The following is a 20,436-nucleotide window of genomic DNA, read 5'->3' as shown; positions in this document are numbered from 1 at the left end:
GATTTTTATGTACGTTTTGGTGTTGTGTTTTTCAATCGGTGTTTGGCAAACACCAGTAGTCCTCTTCTTACCGTCTTCATACTTTATTCCTATGACACAGACTTTATGTAAGAGCTTCTCATGATGGTACAAAAGAAGTGAAAACTATCTCACTGCTTAAGTAGTTATCAAAGGTACAAGGATTATAGTTTAGTACGCCAGACGCGCGTTTCGTCTACATAAGACTCATCAGTGACGCTCATATCGAAATAGTTATAAACCAAACAAATACAAAGTTGAAGAGCATTGAGGATCCAAAATTCCAAAAAGTTGTGCCAAATACGGCTAAGGTAATCTATGCCTGGGATAAGAAAGTCCTTAGTTTTTGAAAAATTCAAAGTTTTGTAAACAGGAAATGTATAAAAATGACCACATAATTGATATTCATGTCAACACCGAAGTGCTGACTACTGGGCTGGTGATACCCTCGGGGACGAAACGTCCACCAGCAGAGGCATCGACCCAGTGGTGTAAATAGTTATCAAAGGTACCAGGATTATAATTTAGTACGCCAGACGCGCGTTTCGTCTACATAAGACTCATCAGTGACGCTCATATCGAAATAGTTATAAACCAAACAAATACAAAGTTGAAGAGCATTGAGGATCCAAAATTCCAAAAAGTTGTGCCAAATGGCATACGATACAGTTTTGATCCTGTATTTACAAGTTCATGAAAATTTGCATATAGGCTATTTTTTGCCTGATTAAATCAAATATGTAATAAAAAATATACCTTCATGTGCTACTTTTTGAGTAAAATGAGGTCGAAATTTCGTATATTTGCTCAAAATTCAGATTTGTGGCCGTAATTTCTTTTTTCGAAAGAAAGACATAACTTTTTTGTTATAAAAGATAAACACAAATTGTTTTTTGTTAAATAATCGGTAATTTCTGTATTTTATACATATTTTAAAAATGTATGCAATTTTTTATTCAGAAATAACTCACATTTATCGAATGTTCATGAACTGAGGAAAAAACGTCATTTTTTACTGCATGTTTATTAAAATTCAAAAAAATCCTCTATTTACAGTTTTATAAAATTTGGGTCACATAATCTCCCTGCAAAATGAAACAAATTGCTGTTTTGAAAAATAGGGGTCCATGAACTCGTTTTCAAATTAAATCAGTTTGAATGATAAAAATCAGTCGAAAAATGCATCTTTTCCCGATATGTCACAGTTTGACGTCGCGAAAATAACAAATTACGTTAGCAACGTCATTACCTTCCCTGTAACTGTATCGTATGCCCTTAAAGAGGGACGAAAGATACCAAAGGGACAGTCAAACTCATAACTCGAAATAAACTGACAACGCCATGGCTAAAATGAAAAAGATAAACAGACAAACAATAGTACACATGACACAACACAGAAAATTAAAGAATAAACAACACGAACCCCACCAAAAACTTGGGGTGATCTCAGGTGCGCTCTGGAAGGGTAAGCAGAAATGATCCTCTTAATAATCCAATGGCGTTTGATACTTTTTCAATGAAGCTGTTAAAGGAGTCTGACAAGAATGTCCTACACAATATCAACTAGAAAGTACTAAATATCGTACTTAAAAGAACTTTAAGTCTTATTTTTTAGGTGTATTTAAATTTGCTTTAATGAATATTTATCTAAAATATCCTTTGCTTTCCGTTAAATGAATACTTTTAGAAGAAGTATGCATAATAAAAGACGTATCTAAATCACATAATTTTGAAATGCTACATAGAAATGACGGCAAAGTTCTTTGATATTTTTATTAAAATGATGTTCTGAATAATGTAGTTTCCATTGAAAACAACATAAAATACGCATCCTTATTGTACATTTAAAAACAAATCACTAGATAAATCTGCGCAACGGAATCACAACCAGATTTAAAACTTCCGTTTATCTGTTTTCTTGCATTAACAGCCGTGTAAAATTTCTCTGCAATCTGTTCTAAATTTTGTATCTAGAAATCCATAAATAAAAGGATTCACCACATGATTGATTGCAAAGGTTTTCTCAATAATATTTCGGACGGGTAATGAAATGAACATTCCGATATATTCTTCCCCGTATATTGCTTCTAGAACATTTTCTGTCAATGTTGGTACGTAGCTTATTATGAAAAATACACTTACAATGACTGCGATAAGAGTACTTTTATAGCTTGTTCTGTCCCCTGCATTGGAAGCTGCTTTATTGTAATTTGATATTTTGCATCTTTTATGATTATATTCAGTCTTGGATCTGTTACAGGTTGTATTACCCTCAATAGATATAATCCTGATGACACTTGTTTGATTTTTCAGCTGACTTTTTGATCTAAATCTCTTTAAAAATTGAAAATGTTTGTATATTTGTCGTCCTATAAATATGTATTGTATCACTACACTTGCAATATTAGCTATTGAAATCATAAGAAGCGCTGCGTTGTAATAGATTACTAGTTTACTCCCTAGAAACTTATCTGCAATTGAACAATCGTGTCCAGTATGATTATCTCCAAAATGTACAGTGTGAATTCCTCTGATGAACAAATTTGGTATTGTAACAACTACTGATGCAAGGCATATAGTTATTATACACATTAGGGCTATTCTGGCTGACATTTGAATTTGTAGAGGGCGACACACTCGTCTAAACCGTTCTATTGTCATAACCTGTATGATAGACGAAGAATTAAAAACAAAGAAATAGTTAAATGTTCTAAATATCTTACAAATCCACATTTCCGGAAATTTCAAATGAATAAAAAGATCATAAAACTCAAAGGGGAGAGTTATGGTGCACACAAAGAGATCATAAACAGCCATGGCAAGTATTATTGTCCTCTGTGCACTAGGAATGCGCTTCATACTATAGACTACGAGTACAAGTATGTTTCCGGGAATACCTATCATGGTTAAAAATCCAACAAAAATCATTGGTGCCATCAATGGAAACGGATATGCTTCAATAGGATTTGAGTTAATTTCAGTTGTCGTTAGCGTAATTGATGAGTTAAACTCGTTTACGGTGGAACGGTTGAAGAACGTCATTCCAGTTATTGTTTTACGCAATATAAATAATCTTAGTATAATCACTTCCGTATTTAGTCTGCGAGATTCAATTCGTAAAATATCCAATTAATGATTTAGGTCGATATTCTCTTCAAAAAAGTTGTCATAATATTACTAAAAAAACAGAGGTTTTTTTTCGTAGGTCTGGTTATCAAAATTCCTTCTCATTTCTTTTCCAAGATGCTCAACATAAATACGAAATCAATATTTAAAGCGTCACATATACATATAACAGACGCTAGTAAGTATTGTTTTATTCAATAAAAAATATTCGGTTATTCTCTTTTCAACATTTCAATAATTATATGAATAAGCTAAACACAAATACTCCGAATAACGTCGCATGACAGTATGATAAAACGTAACGTTAATCCATGGTATGATCACTGGACTATGTTAGGCTAAATAATATGAATTTGTCTAAAGCAATAAAATTATTTGGGTCGCAGTCTAAGTTATGTATAACCTACATCCCGTTTTTTTTCGTTATTTAAAAGTGACAGAATTACAATTTCAGACCTTACATTCTCTTAATTTTTACAATTTGAAACTCTAAACAAAAAAGCCATTAACAATGATAAAGACCAACATTTATTGTTTGAACTATTAAATGGTTTGTACTTGACATAAGAGGCACCTGAGACGCACCTTTGTATTACTAATGTGTTCGGTTGTTTGCTAGCATTGTTAAAATTCAAGAAATATGATATTTCAATTAGGCGTTGAGTGAACATTTTTTTAAATTATCAAAAACCAAACGTGGTTAAGGGAGTAATATCTATATATAGTTCAAAGTTTTTATCATTTCACAATATAAAACATTTAGTTATTCATCTTGTTGGAAAGGCGAAGATTAAATAAAGTTTTGAGATATTTGGAAAATATTAACGTGATTAATCATAACAGACATACAGTAAATTTTGACGAATTATTACTGCTTGATAAATATTTTTTTCTTTAACTAGACGCAACATATCTTAATAAACATTTGACAAAAAAAAATTTCACGAGTATAGATGAGACAACAACCAGTCTTATTTCCTAATATCTTGATGATTTGTTGTGTGGAGCAATTCGCATGGATTGTAGAACTTTGAATGTTTCAGTTAATAATGTATTCCAACTTTTTTAAAGACTAGGGAAATTTTCTATCTTAACATATTGTATGGGCACCTGGCGATTGTGTTGAATTCATATTGCTCTCTATTTTTCTTGTTCAATTGCTGTATTATTGACGCAAATATCACAACTTATTTTATTCATATGTATATGGCATTTCAAAAAACTATTTTTTTAACCGTAAAAAACCCACAAAAATTGACAATATCTTCTCTATGTTTTTTCTGTAATTTCTATTGAGAATAATGTAGAATTATAATTTATTAAATCTGGCAGTTGAACGTTAGAATCATCGATATTTGATAGATCAATAACATTTAAGTTAAAAATATTTTTCAACATCGTCTATTATTTCGCCATTTACTTTCAGCAACGGAACTTCTTTGTGTTGCCTTCCAAATAATGATGTCACCATTTTAGATCAGTTTTCACTATTTATGGGGTTTGTTCAAAATTTTATCAGTTACTTATTTATAGTAATCATTTTACTGATTTTGGCGTTTTCAACAGCTTGATCACATTTATTTCTAACTTTTCTCAATTTATGTCACTGAAAGGGTGTGTGCAATCGTTTGGCTTTCTATTAGCACCTATTTTGTTTTATTTATATTTTTTCAACATTTTAGTTACCTAGGGGTCGCCTTTTTTAAATTTATAAATTCGTTTGGGATTACTTGCTCTGCGATTTGAAGAATAACTTTTATATTAATGGTAGTTTTGTCCATTTCATCTGCGACGAACAAAAAGTCCCAAATTATGTCTGAAAGGTGTTGTCTATATATGATTCATAGTCACTACGGTCGCACCAGTAAAATTTCGCTTATTTTATGCGATGTTAATTCTTTTTTATACAATCAATTATACCTATAACTGGCACAAGATAACTCGTTTGTTACATCTTTTTTTTCTCCACAAACCACATTATACTGGTATAGAGATACACACTAAAAAATAACATAATTTGTATGTCATGTATGTACAGCAATGCAAAAGTTATCTAATTTCAATAAATTATTGTCATTCTTCTGAAACAGGTATGGTTCATCTTCAGAACTTGACGAATTAAGACTCTTAAACAAATCGTAAAGAACATCAATATAAATATAAGCTGGTGTGACCCCCTGTTTGCATTCAAGATCTTCCAAAATTCATGCGTTGCTGTTTTTTAGTGTATTTATATTCTGTCTGATTTCTTTTTTTCTTTTTTTTTCTTTATGGATTTATCTAATTGTCAATTATAATCACGATTGATTTTTCATTTACTCTCGATTATTTTCCGCCTTAATAGATTTATACCTTCCTTTTGTAATACGGAAACAGGTTCTTGTTTCCCAGCAGTTTTTGTTAAACCAATCTTTGTATATTGTTTTATTATATTATTTGTTTCCCCGCTTATTATGTGATCATAAAACTTCTTCGGATTCTAAAATAATAGATTTCAAGAGTTCTAGGAGTCTGTTTGTGTTTTTGTTAGCCAGAATGGTAGTTTCTAGCATGTTCAACTCGGATTCAAATTCGTTAAATTTGTTTCTGTCAATGCTCTCAACGAATTCGTTCCCCTTGTCATTAAAATTGAGAATGGAAATGGGTAATATGTCAAAGAGGTACAACCCGACCACAGAAAAAAAACAACAGCAGAAGGTCACCAACAGGTCTTCAATGCAGCGGGAAACTCCAGCACCCGGAGGCCAACCTAAGCTGGCCCCTAAACAAATATATAATAGCTCAGTGATGATGAACGCCATACTAATTTTCAAATTGTACACAAGAAACTAAAATAAAATAATACAAGACTAACAAAGGCCAGAGGCTCCTGATTTGGGGCAGGCGCAAAAATGCGGTGGGGTTTAACATGTTTGTGAGATCTCAACCCTCTCCCTATACCTCTAGCCAATGTAGAAAAGTAAAAGTATTCCATTTATTTATCTTTTTTACATTTTGAAAAGAGCATGCTTCGACGTGTATATGTTTATCTACAATGCAAGTTTGTTTAAATGACACAGTCAATGATAAAGGCGAGTGCACATCAGAAAATAATGATTAAAATTCATACACAAGCACTTCATTAATGCAGCATAACATTGGATATGTACAAATAAGATATTCGAGAACACTTGTTTGCAATTAACATGCCTTATTTACGCCATTAACTCTATCATTCAATATAAATAAATAATTATTTAACACATAACAAGTAAAAGAGGGACGGGTGATACCAAAGGGACAGTCAAACTCCTAGATCAAAATAAACTGACAACACCATGGCCAAAATTGAAAAAGACAAACAGACAAATAAAAGTACACATGACACAACATAGAAAACTAGCTTCAGCATTTGAAACTCCTGGTTTCATATCTTCCTTGTGAGCAAATAAATACTTTCCATAAGAATTTTTAGATGCATCTTTACTACACCCCTTACGTAATTAGTTAAATTTGGTTTTTTTTTAAACTAGCGTAATCTACAACAATATTATCGGAATTTTACTTTTTACTTCGTTTTTCTATTTTCCATAACAAATTTATAACCTAGTATGAAATGAGTTGTAATCAGAATAAAATGGCAGACCTTTAAAATTTCTCCAGCTGAAAAATGGGATAGTATGTGACAAAATGTGATTCAAAACTTACATTTTTCATTGAAATGTAGATTTAATTATACAATTATTATGCTGAAGATTGAATTTTGGATTTTGTCAGCGCAAAAGTGAATAACAGGTCAACTGGTCAAATTTCGGAAGATCTCTTTGTTCTCGACAATCCTGTTGAAATAGTTGTAAATAGACTCTCACTGGAAAATATGATCACACAATCCCGATAATTTAATATTATTATTGAACAGTTAAAATATTCTTTGACCATCGTATCTACATCCAACATTCTCTATGGGACGTACTAGAGGAAGGGGGAGCTATCAACGGGGGTTTCAAAGTTCCCAAGGTCAAGATCAGGCTCAGGGCCGTGGTGGCTACCATTCTGCAAAACGATTTCGGACTGGTAGTAGTGACATTGAAAACGATGACCCTGAAGTTCTGTTGGATGTATTCGTAGGCATCCTCAATGACCAAAAGTTCATGGACAAGTTTGTTGCCTCATTATGTGACATTCCCCATTTGAAATCAAAGCTCGTTGAACATCTACTACCATCCCTTGATGCTCAAATAGCAGACATCTTAACTCCTTTACGTAAAAATGTAGAAATAATGAGTGATAAATTAACAAAATCCGAAGCAAAATGTGACGAATTGGAGTGGAAAAACGATGACCTCGAACAATACACTCGCAGACAGTCAATTCGTATTGCAGGTATCCCCGAAAAAAAATTCGAAAGTACTGATGATGAAGTTCTTAAATTTTCTAATGATGTGCTTAATTCTCAGTTAGAACCTCGTGAAATAGACAGATCGCACCGAGTGGGTCCTCCGCGATCTAATGATAGTAACCAAAAGCCTCGAGAAATTATTGTTAGGTTTGTGTCGTACAAAAGCAGACCAAAACTCTTAAAATGCAAAAAAACAATGCACGAATTCAACAAGAGTATTGGTACTAACTACCTAATGTATGAAGACCTCACACGCAAGCGATCTGAACTAGCCTATAATGCACGTTGGCTCAAAAATAACAACTTCATAAAAGAAACCTGGACTTTTGATGGGAAAGTTTTCATTAAAATGCCTGACGACCGCATTTTTTTTATGCACTAGACCATCAGATTTTCCGACTGCATTTCACCAACATCTTCCTATCAACAACAAACCCTCAAAACCAGATGATAACAAAACAAGCAAACGGTCATCCAGTTATGCTAAAGCGGTTAAAACCAATAAACAGTCATCAGAGTCGACTTCAGTACCAATACCATCACAAACGTCCCAGTCGACTATCCTAGAGGAAACATCTGTCAAATCATCATCTGCCTCTAAAGAACCAACCGTTGAATCAGGGGATACTTAACAGTTCGTAATTTATAATTTGATTAATTAATAAACATGTGCTGGTTGATATCTTATTTGTAAACATTAACACGTGTTTAAAAGCACATGACTCTATTCAAAGTCGAACTAAATATTGACAAGGTCACACTGGTCTATCTGATTTTCATATCTAGCAATATAGCTATAATTATAAGTTACTACTATTGCCTACAGCTGTGTCTTACTTAAACAGTAACACACCATTTATATTTATTTATCTTGTGTATTAATATTTGTATATATGTTACAGTTGACAAGAATGATATTATTTTGTATAATTTTGGTGCATTTCAACTTATGTTTTGGTACTTTAGTTGTTGGGTCTTATGCTTATACATTTGTTTACTTCCTGAAAATGAGGACACTACCAAATATACTTTTGATTTTTGACACATACGATTAAATAATGATCACTATTAAGTGTAGGAACGTTGTTGGTAAGTGTCACTCATCATTTAACTGTATCAATCACTTTAAGTGTTATACAATGTATAAACTTATTTTCCTGTTTTTTGTCACCAGTGACATCTTTTGTCAAAACTCCTTGTACGGTATGGAATTGAGCGGAACCCAGGTCCACATCGCTCAACAGAGTTACGTAATATTAAAATAGTTCACAATAATGTATGTAGCTTACCACCTAAGGTAGATTTGATTGAATGTGAACTAGGCACATATGATATTATTGCTCTTTCTGAGTCCCATCTTGATGATAGCATATCTAATGAATCAATAGCCTTAGCTGGTTTTCAAAAGCCTATTAGATTAGATAGAACACGAGCAGGCGGGGGAGTCATAATTTACGTTAAAAATTATCTATACTATGAAGAACTACCTGAATTGGCAAAGCCAGGTTTGGAATTATTGTGGTTGAAAATCTCAACCCAACACTGTCATTTTTTACTTGGTGTTTTTTACAGACCCCCAAATTCTCGTGTGAAACTATGGGATTATTTTTATGATTCTGTGTCGAAAGCTTTAGAAAAATATTTGCCTGTTTTTCTGACTGGTGATTTCAATGTAGATATGCTATCAAACAATAATATGCCATGTAGAAGTACCGTTAGTAACAATTTGAGAAACATTTTGCAACGCTTGAATATGTACAATCTTGTCTTTGAAAAGACAAACTTTACTACTGATACAGGCACATGTATTGATTTATTCTTGACAAACAACAAAAGTTGTGTAAAGTCAGTTGATATATTTTTTTGTAGTACTCATGCACCTGTGTGTGCTGATGTTAATTTTAAAGTGAATAAAGAATATACATATAAACGTACAATTAGAAAATATGAAAATGCTAATTATAAAGATTTTGTGAGTGACTTAAACAATATTGATTGGAATGAACATTTTCATCCATGTGATAATATAAATGACATGTATTCTCAATTTTTAAATATTTATTCAACAAATGTGAATAAATATATACCAACTAAAGTTGTTACAATACGTCCAGCTGACAAACCGTTCATGAATTCCACTATCCGTAGGAAAATGAGACAAAGAAATAGAATTCATTACAAAGCTTAAAATACTAATAATTGTATTCATTGGCAAAAATTTAGAGAATTACGTAACGAGGTGATTGATTTGGTTAGACAATCAAAAGAGCAATATAAACAAAAACTTACAAAAGAAATTACTGACAAAAATATACCACCAGGAAAGTGGTGGAGGATTGTAAAATCTATTTCTTAATTATCAAAGTCTCGTGAACCTACACCTTTTTTGAAATCTGAAGGTCAAATATTTTTACATCCAGTAAATAAAGCTGAACTCTTAAACTCTCATTTTTCAAATATTTCTAAAATTGATGTTGAACCTTAACTTCCAAATAATGTACCAGACCCACCATTTAAAATGGAGGAAATAATTATTACAGAAGAAGAAGTTCTTGATCAATTAAAAAACTTAAATTGTAATAAACCTTCTGGTCCTGATGGTGTTTCACCTAGAATTTTGAAAGAAATTAAATCTGGTATTGTAAAACCACTTACTTTGTTATTCAATTTTTCACTAAAACTCAAAAGGGTTCCATGTGCATGGAAACTTTCCCATGTCACTCCTATTTTTAAGGGAAAGGGAAGTTGTCATGATCCAGTTAATTACCGACCTATTTCGCTTACAAGTATCATATCCAAAATTATGGAGAAAATTTTATTCAAGCATATGTTTAATTACATGAAAGATCACAATTTATTATGTAAATTTCAATCTGGTTTTCAGCCAGGTGATAGTACAGTAAATCAACTAGCAGAAATATATAATACTATTATTTCCCATCTTGATCAAGGAAAAGATATTCGCTTTATTTTTTGCGATATTTCCAAAGCTTTTGACAAAGTTTGGCATGATGGTTTGCTATATAAATTGAAAGTTTGTGGTATCCATAGTAATTTCATTGATTGGATTGGAGATTACCTAGGTGACAGATGCCGAAAAGTTGTTTTGGATGGGTTTTATTCATCTCAAAAAGGTACCAGTGCTGGGGTACCCCAAGGCTCGGTACTGGGTCCATTCCTTTTTTAACTTATATTAATGATATTGTGGAAAATATGAGTAATCATATTAGATTATTTGCAGATGACACCTCTTTATATGCCATTATTGATGATGACTATGATACTGTTTCTATGTCTTTGACTGATGATCTTGGGAGAATTAAAACATGGGCTGAAAACTGGGCTGTAACCTTTAATCCCTCTAAAACAGAAACCCTTTTATTTTCTAGAAAAGATATCAATCCTCCCCCTTTATACTTTGGCATAAGAGGGGACAAAAAAAAAGAAGTTAAAAGTCACTGTCACCTAGGTCTCAACTTTGAGAGTAAGGCTAATTGGAAATTACATATAAATGCAATTTATAAAAAAGCATGTTCTAGATTACATTTATTAAGACAAGTAAAATATAGTTTGGATCGAAATGTACTTATTACAATTTATACAGCATTTATTCGCCCTATTCTAGAATATGCAAACATTGTATGGGATAATTGTACTTTACAAGAAGCTAACTTATTAGAAAGTGTTCAAATTGAAGCTGCTCGTATTGTTACTGGTCTCCGACGTACAACTTCTCTTAAAATTATCAGACAGAAGGAAGAAGCATAAACTTACTTCATTTTATAAAATAAAAAATGGATTTTCCCCAAATTATATGATAGACTTATTAGAACCTTGTTTTCTCACACCGAACGATTATAATCTTAGGAGAGACTCTCAGAATTATACCATACCAAGGTGCAGAACAGTTTCATATTATAAAAGTTTCATACCTTCTGTTGTTAAACTCTGGAATGAATTAGACACTAATGCTAAAAATGATTTGTCGATTAACCAGTTTAAATCTGTACTTGATAAAATATATAAACCAGAGATTCCTCCTAAATATTTTTGTTCAGGTATAAGAAAATTTAATATTATTCATTGTCAATTACGAAACGATGCAAGTAATTTAAATTCTCACTTGTTTCATGATTTTTTGACAGAAGAACCTTCCTGTTCTAAATGTTTATATAAATGTGAAGACAACCAACATTATTTTTTTGATTGTCCATCATACACTATTAATAGGATCACACTCCTTGATAAACTGTTTGCTTATGGAGTTGATATTGATTTAAAGTTGATACTATTTGGTGATCAATCTTTGAGTTTTGAAGACAATGTGCAGATAGTTAAGGCCGTTCATGAATATATATAAAAAATTCAGAGAGATTTGTATAATGAAATGTATTTTATAGTCCAAAACCAAATTAACTTTTACTTTGTATGTCTGTATTTTGTATTATATTAATAATAAGCTCTTAGACCTGAATCAGCAGAAAAATAATTAATATTGAAACAAAAGTTATAATGAAATGACAGTACATTGAAATTAATATTATTAAAGCTAAAAAGCTACTAAATGCACATTTATTTCTATATCATTCATATCTTCAATTTGTATATCTTTAATTTCTTAAATCTATTTTTTTTTCTTCTATTATTAACATTCTAAATTCTTTTTATATTATTATAATTCTTTAATGTATCAATATGGTTACTACTCGCTGTCGTTTTTCTTCAGGTGTAATAATTTAGTAAAAATAAGTACATGATATCAAACATGTTGTTTTAAAAATGAGTTATTAAATTTATTATTTTAGATAGCTGACTGGAGACCATTTAGTTTAATATGAGACCTCTAAATCAATGTTGGAGTTTATAAAACTTAATCTTTTTTTTTCATAGTATATTTTTTTTTAATTTTTCTGAGTTTACATTTGAAGCATTTTGAAAATAGTCATACTTTTGATCTGAGCTAACTATTTGAAACATCATTCCAGTCAGCTAAGAGGTATTTTTGAAAAATTAATTCTGTTTTGTCTTTATGTTTGTGCATGTGTTGCTTTGTTTGAATGTAATATATTGTACTTTGTTTTGTGGAGAGGGCTTACATAGGCTATGCCTGTTGCCCAATCCAATTCAATTTATTTGAATAAAATATTGTTTAAACCTATAACCTGGTATATATATATCATATCAAAGACATATTTCTTTGATTAAGATAAACAAATATAATCATATTTATGAATGAATTCAACAAATTTTATACTGCATCCAATTTCTTGAACCACATCAGTTTAATGATAACACATAACAAAATTTTCGCTTGTTTCGTTTTTTTTTCCCTTTTTTATTTTCTCACCATGAGGGCCCTAGTGCCCTTTTGCGTTGAATAAATGCTACGTTTTTCTTACTTGTCAGTCATTGTTCTGGGGTAATTAAGTTAAGCGGACTATTCGGTGCCGGTACTGCATGGGTATCCTCTGCTATATGTAGAGTATACACTTATCCATCGACGTAGAGAATGCCAAACACTAAAGTGACTCCCTCAGCTCGCTCCTGTTTCATTATAGTATACAGACTTTTACTTGTTTGTTCGATGGCATCAGGGAATTGTTGGTTGACTACAGATGGTCTTTCTGTCAGTCGGTATGTGTTTGACAGTACTCTGGCAAGATCTTTGAAAAGATAAATATTGCTACGATTGGTTTAAAGCTTGGTCATCTTTTTTACCAGGGAGGCGTAGTTTCATGCTCAAATCGATGGACATTACCTAGTTCAACCTTGAATTTCATGTCGACCCTTGAAAACTAGATTATTCTTCATTGATCTAAACTTGAAATCTAAAACAGTGTCATTTAGCGCTGTATTTTCATCTCTTATGTCACTAAGTGTTGTTTTTATTTCTAAGTTCGATTGCTTGATCGCTTAAACCGTTTTTTGCTTTAGTTCACTGTTGTTTTTTACGTTTTCCACGTCTTTGGTATTTGATTCATGCTTCAGTTTAAAATCATCCATAACGTCGATGCCACTGCTGGTGGACGTGTCGTCCCTGGGGTTAACACTTGCCCTGAATATCAATAATGTGTTTATTTTTATAAATTTCCTATTTACAAAAACTTTCAATTTTTCGAGAAAACAAAACTATGGATTTTCTTATCCTATACATAGATTACCTTAGCCGTATTTAGCAGAATCGTTTTGAAATTTAGGCTCCTCAATGGTCTTCAACTTCGTACTTGTTTGGCTTTATAAATATTTTGGTATGAGCGTCGCTGATGAGTCTTATGAAGACGAAACGCGCGTATGGCGTACTAAATTATAATCCTGGTACATTTGATAACTATTTATGCCTTGTAGATTTCTATCAGTTTCTGTATACGTTTTATTTGGCTGTTTAATATCTTTATTCAAGCTTAATATTTCTGTTATAGCTTTAGTTATGTCCGTTTCTTACTTATCACCCGTTATATTCATGCATTTTTAAATCATTTATGTCTATTTAAGTAACTGTACTTTTCACTTCATGTAATTCCGAAACTAGTTTTGTTAATGTCAGACTTATTTGGTCGACTTGTTTAATTACTTTTTCTATTGATGTCAATCTATTGTTCATATCAACCATTAGTTAATATAAATTTTCTCATAAAACAGTTTTATTTTGTTCACCGTATAGAACATCTCTACTTTGATTTATTATATATTAGATGTATTGGTTGTATTTTGAGCTTACATGTCTTCTCTTCGTGTAGAGCCTTGGAAATTGAACGCTGGAGCTTGAGCATAATTCATCTGTCATAACCAATTTCCTGGTCGCTGTTAAATAGTTGGATGGAGATACTAAACAGCATCGGGATTGACCAATAGTGCTGATAAGTTTCAAAGTTTTTAAAACACTCAAAAATCCTTAAACTAGGCAAAGCTTACTTAAGGCGGATTGTCCCACAACAAAAACATAAATGTTATATTCAGAAGTAACTAATTTTTCTCAAGCAATTCCAATTTAAAATTTAACTTATCTGAGGAGGGTTTTTTATCCGTCGCCATCTTGCTTTCGTAGCCTCTCTCTCTTTTTTTCTTCAGGTAGCGGTGTACCAACATTCGAGAGGTGTTCAATGGTCAATAAATGTGTTAAAGTCTTATGTAAAACGGATTTGTATGCTTTATATAAAAAAAGAAGATATGGTATGATTGCCAATTAAACTCTGCACAAGAGACAAAATGACACAGAAATTACGAACTATAGGTCACAAACTATATAGTACAGATTTCAACAATGAGCAAAACCAATACTGGACACTTAGTTATATAATAGGCCCCGAAATGACAAATGTAAACCAATACGAGAAGACTATAGTTTATTCTCAAGAAAATACAAGAGATATTTATCTACTATGATATCATTTATAGCGATGTTTGCTTCGAAAGTTCGATATAGTTTTCAGTGACTTCTTCATAGTACAAACTAGCTAGAAGTAAGTGGAGAAATAATTTAGTTCTATTAAGATAAGCAATAAGTATATATTTTAAAACCCTATGTGAAATAAATTGTTAAGCCTTTGGTGAAAATAACAGGAAACAAAAATTTAATACAATTAATGCAGTTATCGGTATTACAGTTTGAGAGGAAAATTGAGAATAGAAACGGCGAATGTGTGAAAGAGTCAATAACCCAACCAAAGAGCAGAAAACATCCTAAGGCTGCCAAGGGGTTTTCGACACAGTGAGAGGGCCTTGGTGTCCGACTGTTTTAAGTAATTGCTTCTGTTATCACTGTCAACACTGAAGTTGTAAGTTTGAATCCCATTTCGTGCCGGTGCGCTCGAATCCAATCATAATTGAATTGGATTGTAAGTTGTTCTATTGAAGGTCGTCAATTTTCTTCAGGCACTCCAGCTTCCTCTTCCAATAAATAAGTGCCGTCACAAAGTAGCACAAAGTTGGTGTTAAAAAATGGTGTTAAAAACACATCAAATCAAATCAAATAAACTCATAAAGATAGGCAGGCTTCAGCTGGACCATAAATTAAAAGGTAAACTATTTTTGTGAAAATTGACGTCACCCTAAACTCCGAAACAAATAAATGAAACAAAATTTAGAAAAAAAACATACAAGACTATCTAAGGCTCTTAACTTTGGATAGAAGCAGAATGCGGCGGGTTAAGAAAAAGGTGTAGGATCTCAAACCTCCCCCTTTACCTCTTGCCAATACACAGCAATACGCACAGTAAAATTCAGTTTTACAAAAGTATGAGTCCGATATCAGAATAGGTAACAGAAGAAACTAAGCAACATGACAATGATACATGAAAACAACGATGGACTACTAATAGTTACTGACATGTCCACCCCAGACCTCGGTCAATTAAACTGACATAAATTAAGCACAATACCTCTCTTTAGTATCATTCTATTATCAAATATAAAAATATAGCTGAACCAACACCTTGTGTGGTGATTGTGCGGTAGGGTAAAAACGAGTGGATAACGCTTTCACTATCTATTTATATAACGTCATCATAACTACTATTATGTAACTTATACTTCCGGTTAAACCGCTAAACCGCAAAATTCATACTTCACTGTCATATTCTTTTGTAAAATTGTCCTGATGATGCCTATCTACTGGGCGAAACATGTAGACCCAATACACAGATACTATGCGGGTAAAACATGAGTGTTGTTGTTTTTATTGTCGACATATAATCAAATATGTAAATACATACCCCGTTTGTGTATATATGACAAATTTATTTTTCATTTACCTGTAGATATTATTGCAACCATTTATTTTCAAAGGTGGTTATTTTCGAAGGGTTAAATGTTTCACGGTGGTGTCTTGTCATGGCTTTGTTTGCACTTGTTTGTTTGCTTTTTGACCAGGAATGTTTGTCTCTAATATTTTATTAACTGTGCATTTGCATTCAGGTATCGCAGATCAAATTTATTCTTTCATAGTGTATTAATTTACGGTTTTTTTATTGAGTTAAGCCGTCCAATTGATTTTTTGTTGTGTGGTTTTCTATATGTTGTGATGTTTTGCTATTGTTTCAGAAAAAGGGAGAAAGTTTGGTTCCATTAAAACGTTTAATCCCGCTGCAAATGTTTGCACCTGTCCTAAGTCAGGAATATGATGTGCAGCAGTTGTCGTTTGTTTGTGTAATTTATACGTGTTCTCGTTTCTCGTGTTTTATATAAATTAGACCGTTGGTTTTCCCGTTTGAATGGTTTAACACTAGTAATTTTGGGGCCCTTTATAGCTTTTCGTTCGGTGTTAGCCACGGCTCCGTGTTGAAGGCCGTACATTGACCTATAATGGTTTACTTTTATAAATTGTTATTTGGATGGCGAGTTGTCTTATTGGTACTCACATCACTTCTTCGTATATCTTTTAACAACAAATTTTATATCAGGAATATATGACAGTAGCGCGATTCCCAGTTTATGACTTTGAAGCGATAAATATTTCATCATTTCCACGTGGGGACGACGTTTTAATGCTGTCCGTGAAATATTCAAGATTTGTTTGTTTTAAAAAAAAAAAGTTAAACCCGCAGATATAAAGTTCATCTAATCAAAGCGCATAAGACTGCAGTTTTTCTGACGCTGACTTTTAAACAACTTTCTCTCAAAAATTGTTGACATCAGTATTTTTTTAATTGTTTATACTGATCTGATCTTTTCTATCAAACTTAAAGCATATTAATATATGACACTCTACAGACCACACCACAAGATATATATCCAAGGAAAACAGGATGGCTGAGTACGCCTTCTTTTTTTCCCTCTTTTAACAGATCGTACAATATTTTTTTTAAACAAACTGCTTTAAACAATATTACGATGAATTGTATAAAGATATTATCTGCCACTGCAAAACTTAATATTTACATTTTTTAAAACACTGAAAAAATACCACTTTACAATCATTTCGAAATTTTGTATCTATGAATCCATAAATTATCGGATTAACCACGTGATTAATGGCGAATGTTTTCTGAACTAGATACATTACAGGTACCGATAAGTATTCAGACATCACAACATCTCCATAAATGCCTTCTAATATGCTTTCCACGAGAGTTGGAATATAACTTACAATATAGAAAATACTGATAGTTATAGCAATTTTTGTTATTTTAAAGCTTGTTGCGTCAATCTTTTCTTTTTTCTCGTTTTTAGTACTACGTCTTATATTAATTATTTTAGGAGGAGTTGTCTCCCCGTCATTCGTGTTCGTTATGTCTGTTCTCTCGTTGCCAGTGCTATGTTTACTATGATTAACCTTTGGAGGAGTTGTCTCCCTGTCTTGTGTAGTGCTGTCGTTTGTGTTCGTTATGTCTGTAAACGAAGTTGAAGTTACAAAACTAGCGGAATAGCTTGAAGGGTGTCGATCGATTTTGAATCTTTTTTGATACCGAAGATGAACCAATATCGCATGTCCTATCCAAACATATAAAAATATAACTACTATTATTCCTAACATACATAAAATGAGTATAATCCCGTGATAAATTGCAGGAACTTTGCTGTTAATGTACTCGTCTGATATAGTACAATCATATCCACTTACGTTTGCATTAAAGTGAATGACATGTATTCCTCTAATAAAAAGATTTGGGCTTGTTACTATGGCTGAGGCGAAACCGATTCCAAATATGCAGATCCTCCCAACAGTAATCGTCATTTGAATATTCATTGGTTTACAAACTCTTCGATACCTGTCAATGGTCATCAAAACTAATGTATATCCAGAATTAAATGCAAAGAAGTAATTTATTGTTCTGAAAATTTTGCACACCCATACTGAATGAAATGTGAACTGGTTGTTCATGTCGTAGATTTCAAACGGAAGAGTAATTCCACACAAAAGGAAATCATATGTAGCTAATGTTAATATGATAGTTCTATGAACACTTGGTTTGTGTTTTAAATTGAATACCACCAGTATCAGTGCATTTCCAGGGACGCCTATAACCGATAAACATCCTATAAAAACCATTGGTACCAACAAGTTTCGCTCCGAAAAAGTTTCGTTTCCAGTATAAATTGGTGACGTTATTGTTTTGTTATTATCTATCACACTTATCCAGCTATTGGTAGCATTTGATGATTCGAGAGATGCCATTTTATAAAGGACGATTATCACAGTATACTTAAAACATATCTTCCACGACATATACTTTGTACATTTGTGTGAGGAATTCTATGCAGATAGGATTTATATATTCGCCTGGCGTGATGTAATGACATTTCAAATTAAATCAATTGGCTTAAATAATATTTCTGTTTGAAAACAAACTGAATGATCAGAGTACTGCATCCGTGACAGCACGACACTGAGGTATAATAAAGGAATTTACAGTTATATACTCAATAAAAAAGATGCACTTCGACTATAAGTATTTTACTTCGTTTTTACTTACGGTTTTATATACCTTATACAAGATTTTTAAACCTTATAAAGGATTAAAAATTTCCCATGCAAACTGAAGATATGTATCATACGATTATGTTAATTAATCATGGTTGTCACCGTGCTGTTCAGGATTCAGTTTTCAGTTGTTTGTATTCAGTATTAATTAGGTCTTTCCAGTTTTCTGTGGAAAGACCTATTGTTTTTCTTCTGATTATTTTTTTTTTCTTCCCCCTAATTTTGTTCTTGCGATAATTATTTGTTTCGCAATATGTCGCTTAGATATTTGGTATATGATATCGAACAGTTTATGCGCTTTTGAATTTTACCCTGCGTAAACGAATACTTTTCTTTGTAGGAGTTATCTCCCCAAACACTGTTTTCCTTGTTAGCGCAACTCCTTCGCAACCGTAAAATATTATGACAAATTTATTTTACAAAATTGCTCGTTATATCCTTCGCATGATTTGTCCTTTTTTGACCGAAGTGATATGAACGCTCCATATGAGAGTTATTTCCCCTTATGCATTTGAGATAAGTGATATACATTTCTATCTCGTAAACCATAAGTGCTAGAGACCAAGGATCTTTTGATTTGAGGTCCTTGGTCCAAAAAAATAAAAATTAGGTCAAGGTCAAAGGTCAAGATCATATTCTAATTTTTGAATTTGGCTTATTTCCACTAATTTCCAGAAACCGTATAAGATAACGACAAATTATTTTTTCTAAATTGTTAGTTGCGACATGTCGTAACACGTAAATTTTGATTGCAAGCGTACGTCGGACGTAAAAGTGAGTTTTCTCCCCTCTTGTATTTAAAAATACGCGTATGGTGATATAACTGATTAACCAAATATAATTAAGACCTATGGTTTTTTGATTTGAGGTCCTTGGTTTATGACCTTGAAATTGATCTCAAGGTCATAGATTAATTTGACGTTCTAGTTTTTGACCTTTGCTTTCAGCTCATATGTATACATGATATAGCCATGAGACTTTTGGCGAAAGGTATCAAACCATTTAACCTTGAAAAAAACAACCGGAAGTGACCTCGTGTAAACCGGAAGTAGCTATTTTTTGTACTTTATTAATAAAAAAGTATATAGAACCAGATCTTTTTGGAATCAGTGTCAATTAAATATTCAAATATTATCGGAAGTAACATTTTTCAAACCGGAAGTAACAAATTATCTCCCTTATTTTTTTTTTTTGTGTATAGAAACCATATATTTCTGGAATCAGCGTACAATAACCTATCAGTTGACGATTGAAATGACATTTTAAACTTAATTTTACAACTTTCATATTAAAATACATTATTTTCAGTGGAAAGACCTTCAATTGTTCTCTGAATTTATTTTTTTTTTCTTCCGCCTAATTTTGTTCTTGCGATGAATATTTGTTTCGCAACATGTCGCTTAGATATTTTGTATATGATTTCGAACAGTTTATGCGCTTTTTAAATTTACCCTGCGTAACCGAATACTTTTCTTCGTAGGAGTTATCTCCCCAA

At 32.2% G+C, this 20,436-nt stretch overlaps 1 protein-coding gene across 1 annotated transcript; it reads right to left on the bottom strand.

The window, feature by feature from the left end:
- Positions 1 to 1,941: 1,941 nt before the first annotated feature.
- LOC134684547 (uncharacterized) lies at positions 1,942 to 18,635 on the bottom strand. Its single transcript, XM_063543840.1, has 2 exons — positions 18,315 to 18,635; positions 1,942 to 2,352 (listed from the first exon to the last, which is right to left on the bottom strand). The coding sequence occupies exons 1-2, from the start codon at positions 18,633 to 18,635 to the stop codon at positions 1,942 to 1,944; spliced, it is 732 nt and encodes a 243-aa protein (XP_063399910.1).
- Positions 18,636 to 20,436: the final 1,801 nt, after the last annotated feature.

The sequence above is a fragment of the Mytilus trossulus genome, chromosome 9 (genome assembly GCF_036588685.1).
Source record: "Mytilus trossulus isolate FHL-02 chromosome 9, PNRI_Mtr1.1.1.hap1, whole genome shotgun sequence".
NCBI classification, from domain to species: domain Eukaryota; kingdom Metazoa; phylum Mollusca; class Bivalvia; order Mytilida; family Mytilidae; genus Mytilus; species Mytilus trossulus.
The sequence above is the reverse complement of the archived record's forward strand: the minus strand, read 5'-3'. Positions and strand labels throughout refer to the sequence as shown.

Coding starts and splice junctions, on each gene's coding strand:
- LOC134684547 (XM_063543840.1), bottom strand. CDS start 18,635: ATGGCATCTCTCGAATCATCAAATGCTACCAATAGCTGGATAAGTGTG. Junction 2,353..18,314: donor ACCAGTTCACATTTCATTCA/GTATGGGTGTGC, acceptor CAATTTTTAAAG/AGATTTAGATCAAAAAGTCA.